The sequence below is a fragment of the Nycticebus coucang genome, chromosome 5, assembly GCF_027406575.1.
Source record: "Nycticebus coucang isolate mNycCou1 chromosome 5, mNycCou1.pri, whole genome shotgun sequence".
NCBI lineage: Eukaryota > Metazoa > Chordata > Mammalia > Primates > Lorisidae > Nycticebus > Nycticebus coucang.
This window is the reverse complement of record NC_069784.1, coordinates 104483904-104497060: the sequence shown is the minus strand read 5'-3', so window position 1 is coordinate 104497060 and position 13157 is coordinate 104483904. Positions and strand designations below refer to the sequence as shown.

Sequence of the window (13157 nt, the reverse complement as noted above, 5' to 3'; positions counted from 1 at the left end):
GAACCAGCCTTGAGACCCTAGGATAAATCCCACTTGGTCATGGTGTATAATTTTTTTGATGTGTTTTGGGATTCTGTTTGTTAGGATCTTATTGAGTATTTTTGCATCAATATTCATTAGTGATATTGGTCTATAATTTTCTTTTCTTATTGGGTCTTTCCCTGGTTTAGGAATTAAGGTGATGTTTGCTTCGTAGAATGTGTTGGGTAGTATTATTCATTAAGGATTTTTTGAATTTCTGAGTTGTTATTTCATCTTTACCATTTCTGATTGATGCAATTAGAGATTTTACTCTTTTTTTCCTGGTTAGGTTGTCCAAAGATTTATCTACTTTATTGGCCTTTTCAAAAAACCAACTTTTGGGTTTATTGATTTGTTGTATAATTCTTTTGTTTTTAATTTCATTTAATTCTGCTCTGATTTTGGTTATTTCTTTTCTTCTGCTGGGTTTGGGCTTGGAGTGTTCTTCCTTCTCCAGTTGCTTGAGATGTCCCATTAAGTTATTAACTTCCTCTCTTTCCATTTTCTTGAGGAAGGCTTGCAGTGCTATAAATTTCCCTCTTAGGACTGCCTTTGCAGTAGTATCCCAGAGATTCTGGTAATTCGTGTCTTGATTGTTGTTTTGTTCCAAAAATTTGGTGATTTCCTTCTTAATCTTGTCTAGAACCCATCTATCCTTCAGCATAACGTTATTTAGCTTTCGTGTTCTTGTATGGGTATGCAGATTCCTGTTGTTATTGAGTTCAATTTTTATTCCATGATGGTTTGAGAAGATGCAAGGAATAATTTCTATTTTTAAAATTTTGCTGAGGTTAGATTTGTGGCCTAGGTTGTGGTCAATTTTGGAGTATGTTCCGTGGACTGATGAGAAGAATGTGTATTCAGTTTTGTTGGGATTAAATGTTCTGTAGATGTCTGTTAAGTCCAGATGTCGAATGGTTAAGTTTAAATCTAAGATTTCTTTGCTTAGCTTCATTCTAGAGGATCTATCCAGCACTGCTAAAGGGGTGTTAAAATCTCCAACTACTATGGAACTGGAGGAAATCAAGTTGCTCATGTCTGTTAGATTTTCTCTTATAAATTGAGGTGCATTCTGGTTGGGTGCATAAATATTAATAATTGAAATCTCATCATATTGAGTATTATCTTTAACAAATATGAAGTGTCCATCCTTATCCTTCCTTATTTTTGTTGGTTTAAAGCCTATTGCATCTGTGAATAGGATTGCAGGCCTGCTTTTTTCTGCTTTCCATTTGCCTGGAGAATAGATGACCATCCCTTCACCTTGAGTCTATATTTGTCTTTTAATGTAAGATGCAATTCTTGTATGCAGCAGATATCTGGCTTGAGTTTTTGTATCCAGACAGCCAACCTGTGCCTCTTTAGAGGACAATTTAAACCATTCACATTAATTGAGAATATTGATAAGCCTTTCGAGAGTCCGGTGGACATTTTTAATCCTTTTGTGACTGTGGAAGTTGGATTTTGTTCAAAATTTTCTGGATGGGTTTACTTTTGTGGTGGAGGATTATGCTGGTCTTTATGGAGGACAGGTCTGAGAATATCCTGGAGCGCTGGTTTAGTTGTGGCAAATTTCTTAAACGTGTGAATGTCATTGAAGTATTTAATTTCTCCATCATAAATGAAACTCAGTTTACCTGGGTACAGGATCCTGGGTTGAAAATTATTTTGTTTAAGGAGATTAAAAGTTGATGACCAGAAAACTTTCTTCTAGCTTGAAAGTTTTCAGCAGAGAGATCTGCAGTTGTTCTAATATTTTTCCCCTTGTAGTTAATGGTTTTCTTTCATCCGGCTGCTTTCAGATTTTTCTCCTTCATATTAACTTTAGTGAAATTGATTATGATGTATCTGGGTGATGTCTTATTCCGGTTGAGTCGTGCTGGAGTTCTGAAACTGTCAGCTATCTGAATTTCAAGAATCTCTTGACATGTCTGGAAAGTCCTCTTTCATGATCTCATGGAGAAGAGACGCTGTGCCTTGTGAAGCCACTTCGTTGCTTTCGGGGATCCCTATAAGACGAATATTGGTTTTCTTTCAATTATCCCAGAGGTCTCTGAGAGAGGGATCTGTTTTTGCCCTCCATTTCTCTTCCTCTTTAAGAGTTTGGGAGTGTTTGAAAGCTTTGTCTTTCATGTCAAAAATCCTTTCTTTTGCTTGCTCCATTCTGTTACGGAGGGATTTTACTGTGTTTCTGAGATCTTTGAGGGCTGCAACTTCTTGTCTCAATGTGTCAGAATCTTTGGTCATTTGGTCTTTGAATTCGTTGAATTCTCGAGACATCTTTTGGGTTACTGCTTGGAATTCTAATTCGATCTTATTTGCTATCCAGATTCTGAATTCGATTTCTGACATCTCAGCTATTTGTTTGTGCATGAGATCTTGTGCTGTGTCTGCCCCATTGTTCCTTGGGGGAGTTTATCTACTCTGATTATTCATATTGCCAGAGTTTGTCCTTTGATTTCGTCTCATGATTGTTTTTCACCATTGCCTCTGGCCATCCTCAGAGTTGGGGTGGTGTCTCTCCGAAATTAGACCCCAGTGGGATCACTCTATTGTTGCTGGATCTTTGTAGGGAGTGACCCTGTGTAGCTCTTCTGGGGCTTCCCCAGCCAGGGAGTTCTGGTTGTGGGAGCAGCTCCAGAGTGTGACACCCCAGGGTCCAGCAACAGGGCAGGGGGTGGTGCTCACGGTTCTGGGAGTGCCTGGTGCCCAGTGACTTTGGCACAGAGAGCCCAAGGCTCCAGAAGTCTCTGGCCAGGAGAAGGACTCCTTGCAGAAGCAGGGAGGGCTCAGAGGACACTCGGCTACCAGAGTCCCTGGCCAGACGAGTGTGCTGGTGTGGAGGCAGGGAGGGTACAGAAGGGAGGACACGGGGTTGCGCAGCTGCCAGAGTTCCTGGTTAGGGCACTGGGGGACCCGCTGGGCAGGGTAGTGGGTACAGTGCAGCCTTTACGGGGTCGGGCAGGCGCAGCTCTTCCGGAGGTCCAGGAGGGTGTCGATAGTGGTCCTGGCGCAACTCTTCTGGAGTTTCTGGTAGGGTAGAGAAAAACATTTAAATTCTAGAAGGGGAGGGGGCATGGTAAGTTCTCACCTGTCAGGTACCATGTAGGGGGTACAGCACACCTCCTGGGTGAAGGGCTCAGCTACAACTTGGACTTTACGTAACAATTGCAAACAATATGACCTAATTGTATATTCCCTTATATTAACCTGAGACTAAAAAAAAGAAATAGTTAAATATAGCCACTAGTGGTTTCTCTATTTCTCTCCCTTTCTCACTGAAAAACCTCAGGGAAGCTCCATCCTCAAGTCTTGCTTAGGCTGTTTTTTCTAAGTGGCATAAACTCTCCCCAGAGATCCAGAGGGCTTTCAAGCTGTACATCTTTTCTCTCTCTCTCTCTCTCTCTTTTTTTTTTTTTTTTTGCAGTTTTTGGCTGTGGCTGGGTTTGAACCCACCACCTCCTGCATATAGGACCGGCACCCTGCTCCTTTGAGCCACAGGCACCGCCTTAAGCTGTATGTCTTTTAGATCCTCTTTTTCAGCAGTTATCTTCTCAGTGATTCCTGCCATAACCACCTTATTTATCAAACCACCGTCAGCCCCCCTTCAGGGCCGGCCTTTCTTCTAGATGCTATCTAACTTATCATTTACACCCCCTCTTTACTGTGATTATTGGGCATACAAGCACCATGAAGGCAAAGATTTTTATCAAGGTGTTCTTTCCTTAGATTCTAGAAGAGTATTTAGCCCACATTAGGTTCTCAATAGGTACAGATGTCCCAAAGGTCACATCTAAAGTCATCATGTATAGGAAAAATGGGAAAGTGTAGCTAAATGTACCTTTAGTTACAAATATTCATTACAGAATTTTACAATGAGGTGCCCGATGCGTAGAGAATTTTTTTTTTTTTTACAGTAACCCTTTATTTTTAATACTTGTTATGCCTTCAGTTCATAGGGGAAAGGTTCTAGCAGCTCAGGGAGGGGCCTTTCCATTGAATGTGACAAAGCTTGCCATGCCTATTGTGCCATGAATTCACAGGGAATGGGTTCTCTGCTCCTGTTCAGCTGGTTCTCTTGGTTCTCCTGTGTGTTACACTGTAGACCTGATTATGCCATGAGTTCATGGGGAATAGGTTCCAACACCTTATGTTCCTGTCCCATTAGTTCCTGTTCCATTAGTTCTCCTGTGCTATGTTGTATACCTTTTATGCCATGAATTCATAGGGAATGGGTTCCAGGAGCTCAGGCTCCCTTATATTTTGCTTATAACTTCATTTTGTGGATTAAACGGTAGGTTATTCTCACAAAGATATAGATTCTGACTATTAAAGGTCACTTACTCAGCCTGTAGTTTTTGGAGAGAAAAACACAACAAAACTCCATTCTGTGTCAACTCTTCTGTGGATGAAGACCCTATATGAATTTGTCTCCAAGGAACTTAGTCGAGATGAATCCAAATCCTTCAGTTAATTAGATTACCTAAGTACATGGTTTAGTGAATCTTTAATTCAATGTGAGAAACATCCCCTCCATATTGAACTGGAGATAATTCCAAAAGGATTGGGTGATGAAAGCCAAAATCATAAAGATTTTAAATTGATTTGCACTAAAAACCTAAATAACTGTCAGGAAAACTAGTTCCTGCACATTTTGAGATCTCTTGAAGTAAGATAAGGAGCACAATTTCTATTTAATGTAAAACCTTTTGCTCTGCCAACTAGAGTTGGCCACCAGGGCATGGGTGTTATTTACAGGATCCCTGCACAGGGTGGAAGTTTGGGCTAGACCAGGCAGGGTGGGGAGACTTATAAGATCCTTTCTAAAACTAAACATTTTCAAATCCTATTATTTTATTTGGAGATAATATAATTATTTTAATTTCCTCGAGTCCCATTTTTCTGCTTGACTATGTACTATCTTAAATCAGCTTATTGACAAGGGAGAGTGAGACTAATAACTGTCAGGATGACAGATTGAACTTTCAAACTACAGGCTTATAATAGTTTTATGTGAATATGAGATGGTAATAGCAAGTAATAATTCTGTAGCACTTTACATTTTACAAAGCACTTGCAGGTCCATTATTTCATTTGATATTTCCTCAGCACTGTGGTTCAGTTATTATTATCAAAACTCATTCACTGATAACGAAATGAAATTCGGAGGTTCCTCAAGATACACAGCCAGTCAGTTGTAGACTTAGGAATCAGACCGGGGTCTTCAGATTCCTGTTCTCTGTACTACAAGACAACTATTTCATTTTCCTTCATCTGTCACCCATGCAAGAAAAGCAGCATTGTGAGGGAGAAATATTGTTGTTATTCCTTTTTTTTTTTTTCCTTTTGCTGTTTTTGGCCAGGGTTTGAACCCACCACCTCCAGCATATGGGGCCCGTGCCCTATTCCTTTGAGCCACAGGTGCCACCCTGTTTTTCCTTTTTCTACAGATAAAGTCACTAAAATAGTAAGTGATAGAAGGGGGAGTTAAATCTAGGCATCCTGCCTAAAAATCTTGTGTTCTTTTCTCTGTGATGTGTAGTTTTATTGATGTTTGTGATATAAGAAAGACCTGAAAAAATCTGAAGGCAGCATTTGAGGAAAGTGAATCAGGAGGAGAGAGTATGGAATCAAGGCTAGTTTCCCCACCAGACATTGAGGACCTCCAGCCCCACTGAGCACTGAGGGAAAGGTGACAAATGCAGGCTGTGGGGGAAATTAACATGATCTGTGGAGAAATTCCAGTGCCTTCTGCTTTGACCTTTCTTCTTTCCCAATTAGTGTGGGAGGTCCTCAGCAGTCACAAAACTGTGTTCTGTCTTTGTATTTCACACACATTATAAAAATCACAGTAGTTGGTGAGATAGTTTGAGGCTTTTTATATTATTAATTCATTTAATCTTCATAACTATTCCATAAAATAGATTTTATTAGCCTTTTCCCCTTCTTTAAAAAAAAAATAAGAAAGTAAGGCACAGAAAGATTAGATAACTCACATTAGGTGGGGGGAAGAAGGAAGGAAGGGAAAGGAAGAAAAAGGAGTAAAGTCTTTCGTAGGCTGAATGCTCAGGAGGGGGAGCTGGGGCAAGTTTCTCTCTGGGTCCAGGCGGCTAGCACCCACGCCACAGATCTCTAGTGCAATAGAGGGGAGATATATCAGTTTCCAGATCCTCTCAACCATTGCCGTGCTGGTTATTTAGGTATTTTTCAATCTGGTAATCCCTCATGCTCCTTTAAAACTATAGTGGAAAGGACTGAAGTGTCTTGTGTGAAGACAGACAGAATTCTTGTTTGTAATGCAGCTTGCTTTACTCACTGTGTTAATGTTAGGTCTGGTATCTGTTAACCAGGAGCTTTAGATAGCACAGATGATGCTTGAGATCTGTTGCTTTTTCTCCAGTTGAACACTTACAGGTACCCCTTTCCTTCTCAGTTGTCCTCAGAACTCCTCCAGGCTTGTGCGGTATTCTGGGAGTATAGCGCGCAACCAAGAGTGCTGGGTCTGGAATCAGACGTTTTTAGACACCATCAACCTCAGTCGCTCACTACTTGCGTGACTGTGGTCAGGGCTCCACTGCAGTGGGGCCTCAGTTTCCTACCTTTACATTACCCGTGTAATAGAAGCGTTGTAAAGATAAACGAAAATGCAAAGAATTTTGTCAATTGAAAAACACTTTACTTTAGATAAAACCTAGGGTATTATCTACTGTCGCATAGAAATATCGATCTTATTTCTGAAGAATCTACATTTCTTCCTTTTATTTTATTTTTGGGCTCTTCTACTTTGCTACCAATTATTTCTCAAAAAAGGCTCTATGCATTTGAGTGTCTTATAAACCATATTTGAAAGTAGGCAGTTTTCTTCCTGGTTATTTCCAATACATATTTCTGATGGATGCCTCTTTTTCCATTTATAGATATATCCAAAAATGAAAAACATCAAAAATAACAAGATGTGATGGGAGCCACTTAGGCAGTGAACATAAATGTTGCAATGGAAAAGGAAGCCTAGCCTCAAGCTGAAAAACAACTACTCCCCAGCGAACTCCAGAAGAAACTTGACTGGCCACTGCAAAGGAGAAAACAACCTTAAAGTTTCATCAGATCAAACTCAAAGAGAAACCTATGATATGGAATTAACATCTAACATTAACATTAACAGTTAGAACCCTAACTCTACTGTTGTGACAACATCTATATGTATTGATTCATTGTTTTCTAGGAAATATTTATTTAATGTGAACCTTTTATGTGGTTTTTATTTCCAGTACCAAAAACTAAGGTATTAAAAAGTAATTTTATATTTCGATTTCTGAGTAAAACCTATCTAAAATACGATGAAAGCCCTTCAAATACTTTCACTTTTTTTTTGTTGTTGTTTGCTGTATTTCTAGTGTTATCATCATGCCTGTTAAGAACTAACTTAAGGAAAAATAATTGTATTTGAGAGTGATTTTAAAATTCCCAGATTTATTATCTAATTCCCTGGGAATGGTGGAAATAAGTTTGACTTCACATTTTCAGTTTGTTTTATGAATATGTTGTAAATAAAGTGTTCCAGTCTCAACAGCCAGAGCCACCGAGAGTCATAGGAATTTTCCATAAATTTCTCCTCTACCCCCTAACCACCATGGTTCAAAACTGAAAATCACCAGAGTTCTATACTATATACCAGAGAACCCTTTAGATGGATGTTTATTAGGATTATAGGAAAATTATCTAGTTAATCATAATATTTTATGGAGAGAAAAAGGCAACAGAATTGTAATCAGCTATAATGAATTTGGTTGACTAGAAACCAAAGCAATTCTTCATTAGTGCTCTCACAGTCACCCCATCTGTAAAAATTACCTTAAGGGTTCTCACGTTTTGATAAATTTTCTTATTTTTTATTAAGCATACAGGAGCAATATTATTTTGCCTTGAACAAAATAAAGAGACCGAGAGATTATCTGGTTAATGTTACACAGGAATTTAATGGTAAGCCTTGGACTTGCTTTGCAAGTCATACTCTATACCAAATGTAACTGTTAGCTAATCTCTCTTTATACTTATTTATGAGATCTTATGAGATTAAATTATATGTTGATTTAATACCAAAGACTTTCTGAAGACAAGAAATTATTGGATAACCTTTTTTTTTCTAGAGACAAAGTCTTGCTTTGTCGCCCTCAGTAGAGTTCCATGGTGTCACAGTTCACAGCAACCTCCAGCTCTTGGGCTTAGATGATTCTCTTGCCTCAGCCCCCCGCGTAGCTGGAATTACAGGCGCCCGCCACAACGCCCGGCTATTTTTTTGTTGCAGTTTGGCCAGGGCCAGGTTTGAACCCGCTACCCTCGGTATAGAGGCTGGTGCCCTACTCACTGAACCACAGGCACTGCCCCACTGGACAACTTTTTAACAGAAAAAATGACAGTTAGAGATCTTCAGACAATGATTAGATTCTGATTTAGCTTATTTCCCGTTGCATTTCTTTTTAAGTGATTTCCAGTGCCCTAAAGATTCTCACATGATTTGATTGTGGTAGTATTGTTATCTACAATTTCTAAAATTGTTTGGCATGGTTTTGCTTTTATTTATTTTACCTTTTTGTACCTATAAGAATAAAAACTTTTCAAAGTTTACACCCTCACATTTGATTATTGAAAGCCACAGAGAACCCTAACTCAGCCCACCAACCTCAGCAAACTGCGTGACAGGTGCTTTTAGACTCCTAGAATTTGTTGTTTTTCACATAATAATGAATACTTCATATTTTTTACTTGCTAGATGATAACAATTAAACTTGTACCTTCGATAAGTATAATTCTTTGACTAGAAAACCCAGAGAATGCATATCTTATTTGAGTAGCAAATCAATAACTTTCTCATGGAAATCACATATAACATTTTTAAATGACTATGCCCTTATACATACTGTGCTTCTGGGAATCTCCATACTATGAAGTGTAATAAATTTCATGGTCACTTATGGAAGATGTTGGGGGGTTAAAAATAAATTTTCTGATTTTTATTTGTATGTATTCTTTGCCATGTTTAACTGTGAAATAACCATTTTCTTATAACAAGGAAGCCAAAATAAACTTTACACAGAATGGAAATAAATTCTTTACTATTAGGGAGGAGACTGCTTGTGTGAAAGAAACCAGAAGGAAAGAGATAATCCTCTAAGGAACACCACACCCTACACTACTGGGCCCGATCACAAAGATTTACAGGTTGGTCAAGCTGCAGAGTCGGGAGCCAAGGCTGGGATTGTGCATGCACTCCTCCTCCTTACTGGATCAGTCTAGCAGTTTTGAGAAGTGGCGTGGAAAGAGAGTGAGAAAAGGAAAGAGGAAAGTGTGAATTTTGAGGGCAGTGCCTGTGGCTCAAAGGAGTAGGGCACCAGCCCTGTATGCAGAAGGTGGTGGGTTCAAACCCTGCCCTGGCCAAAAACAGAAAAAAAGAAAAAAGAAAGTGTGATTTTTGAAATGGGCTGGCTCAGCTAGTCTAATAATGAGGATTTTAATGTAAAGATGTTTTAAGATCAAAGCCAATATTTAATGAAGTTTCCAGATGTTTATCCAAGGTTTATGATTCAACTTACTTCTATAAGGAAGAGAATATGTAAAATTTGTGGGAAGAGTCAGAATAGGATCTAAATATATCCCAATAGGCTGTAATACTAAAACCAAAATCCAACAGAAATAAAAATAGAACTAGAAATCAAAATGTATTCTTTTGATTTTACCATTAAATAGTTCCACAATGTGGCCCCTCCTTACTGTTTCCACTTCTACTCCTGTGGTCTAAGCTTCAATCATCTCTTTTGGATTATTACAATAACCCTATAACCATTCCCTTCATTCCTGCCCTTGTTACCCATACATCAATTCCTACTGCAGGAGCCAGGACGATCTCATTAAAACAGGCTATCATTACAGGCCACCGTCACTTCTTGTCTCACTCTGAGTAAAAGCCAAATTCCCAAAATGAACTATAAAGTTCTATCCAATCTATTTCCTTCGCCTCTGTGGCCTCTTCTCAGGCCCTCAATTCAAGTCTCACCGGCCTTTCCATTGCTCCTCTGCCATGCCAGGTCCCTGCCTGAAAGGTTTTTGCTCACTGTCAACACAGATCTTTCCTTCACTTCCAATGTGTTACCTTTTCAGCGCAGCCTCCCCTGAACACTCTATCTCAGATTATAACTTCAGTTCCTCCAGGTCCTTCCCATCTCCTTCTCTGTTTTAGATTTTCCCATAAAAATTAATTCTATCTAACGTACTATGTTATGTGCTGTAGAACAGAAGGAAAACTTCTTCACTCTTGGAAGCTCAACTCACAATTAGGAAGATTAACACAAGAAATAGATCATAAATGTATCACCATGCACACAGGGAGAATCAGAGTGATTATCTACTACTCCATTCTGGACCAGAAGTTTATATACCCTCATTTTAGAGGGAAGAGAAGATAAGAAATACAGAAATTCTATTGAATGACAATAAATGGTTATTAAGAAGGATGACTTAATACTTGGGAGAATGAATGGAGGTGGGGATAGACTGACTTATAAATGATTCTCTTTGAAAATGAAATTAGCCTGAGAGACAGCTATTAGTATCTTTAAAATGGGCTGGGCCAGGTCTAGTTGCTTTCTTCTTTCCTGTAATATTTTGAGATAACGGAGAGCAGAGTGGGGTGGCGCCTGTGGCTCAGAGGAGTAGGGCGCCGGCCCCGTATACCAGAGGCGGCGGGTTCAAACCCAGCCCTGGACAAAAACTGCAGAAAATAAAATAAAATAGAAAGACTTAAAAAAAAAAAAAAACCAAAAAAAAAAAAAAAAAACAAAAAACAGAGAGCAGAGGGTAAGACAATTGCTCTTTTTGACAGGTCTGGTTTTTATGAAGATGAAAGGGAAAACTCTTTCCAGTGCTTTTTGATCTTTAAGGGACTTTGATCCAAAATACTATTTATATAAAGGAATCTTATTTTGGGGTGAAGTTTCATGAGCTCCTTAGTTTCTGTCTCCTTTATACTAGAATGGAAACTTCATGATGGCAAGGATTTCTGATTGCTCTGTACCCCAGCACTTATTACAGAGTCTGACAAATACTTAGGGCTCAATATTTATAGGCTGAATGAATTAAATGAATAGAAGAGTGCAGGCCGGATTGCCCAAGTCTGAATCCTGACTCTTCCAATTACTAGGTCACTTTGGCTAAGTTCCTAGGCCTCTTTCTGCTTTAAATTCATTATATGTAAAACAGGGATTAAAAGTAGGTTCTTTGTGAAAATTTTATGAATAAATACATGTAAAGTGCTTAAGGCTTTGCCTGTCAAGGAGTAAGTCTTCATTAAATTTATCTGTTGTTATTTTATAAAATATTTTATATGTAATATATGTGTAAAATATATATAATATCATATAATAGATGTGTAAAGACACACAAAATATAAAATACATAAATAAAAATATAATATGTGAAACATATGTAGTATATAAATATACATAAAATACAATATATAAACGATAATATATAAATATATAAAATATATAATATGTGAATGTATGTTATATATAATACATTATATTATATAATATATAAATATATTTTATATATAATATGTATAATATATGTATATATTCACCTAAATTACATATAAAATGTTAGGTCAAGGATTTTTATTATTGGGAACTTGCATCTTTTCTCCTTTGAGTATTCCCCCCCGCACCCCGGCACTCTTCTGTGCCATAATAAATAACCATCTAGTCCTTGTCTCTGTATGGGTCCTCTAGAAGCACAGGCAAAAGAGGAGATACTTGTTTAGTGGTTTAAGTGTTTTTAGGAGAAACCTGTATGAAAGTGAAAGGAGCAGAGCAGGATGGGAGAACAATTACGCAAATATGTGGTTTCATGTGAAATCCAACCTAACTTTTGGAGCCTGAGCCCAGCATTACCTTGGAGAATGAACTGCACTGCTATGCTGGTCTGGAAACATAGACAAATGTCTGAAAAAGGGCAAGTACATGTTTTGTGGGTTTTTTTAAAACCGCTCACCCTTTCTAGGAATTTAAACATGCATTCCTGCCCAAGGCCAGTAATCAAAAAGGCAGAGAAATGTTCTTAGTTGTTTGTTTTCTAGTATCTTCAACCCCAGGAGATGACTCAACAGAATTGTCCAGACAAAAGTCACAAGATACCACCAATTATAGTTAAACACAATGGTCTGAAGCCACTAGTGTGACGCCAGTCATATAGACCTAGGCCCAACAGATGAATACATGCCTTTAAAAATCGCTGCTTTTCTGCTTAAATGCAGGATGGTGATCTTTTGAGACATGAATCTGCCACCCTCCTCATTTTCTTTTCCTCAAACCACTTGTCCTCATCAGTCATTCTCACTGATTCAGCTTCGAGGACAAGTATCAAACTTTTGGTAACAGTCTGTCAGCTGAACCTTAAAAATCCATTCCAATACCCAAAGGCCATCAGCTTCCAGATAGTGTGGTATGTGACAAGACAAATGGATACCATGGGTGTGTCCTACTGTTGCAAATTTGCCCTTATTAGCATCTCTATAATTGCTACTTTGGAGTCACATAGCTAGTGGTCATAAAGATTCTATGGCAAATTGTGTCATTTGATCTGAGGTGATAAGCATGTAGGGTCTCATGGTGGGAGGAGAGAAATGCTGTGCACCTTCAAATGGTGGTACTGGCTGAGGCACTGTGGATAGGGAAGGTAAGCCCAAATCTGGAATATGTGTCAGGTCTAGTTAGGCTGTTGCTGCCTGTCCGGGTGGTACTGCCCACTGCACAGAGCCAGTGCACTCAATACACTAACCAGTTGGGGTAGCAATGGAGAAAGAGTTTAATTCCAGGGAATGCTAAGCAGGGAGAGGGGAGGAATTTCTCCTCCACTCTTCCCCAAGAATTTGGGAGACAGGTGTTTAAGGGTAGTTTAGTGGGCAAAGGATTAGGCAATTAGTACTCCTAACTGACTAAGTCTGGGACAAAATTATAGAGATGTAGACATGATCTTCTTGTGTTACTTTAGTTCCTGGGGTCACAATTTCATGTAAGTCAGTTTCTCTCTATGGGCTGCTGGGTCTGGGTGGGTCAGCAAATCCACTGTAATATGGTGCCTGG

The 13157-nt window shown here is 38.7% G+C and overlaps 1 protein-coding gene across 1 annotated transcript in view; it reads left to right on the top strand.

Moving 5' to 3' along the window:
• The window catches only part of THEMIS (thymocyte selection associated), a 216376-nt gene extending 207280 nt beyond the window's left edge, over positions 1 to 9096 (top strand). Inside the window, exon 6 of the mRNA XM_053592687.1 lies at positions 6939 to 9096. Within this exon, the coding sequence (XP_053448662.1) occupies positions 6939 to 6970 (32 nt within the window). The 3' untranslated portion in view covers positions 6971 to 9096. The remainder of the gene's footprint in view (positions 1 to 6938) is intronic.
• The last annotated feature ends 4061 nt before the right edge of the window (positions 9097 to 13157 follow it).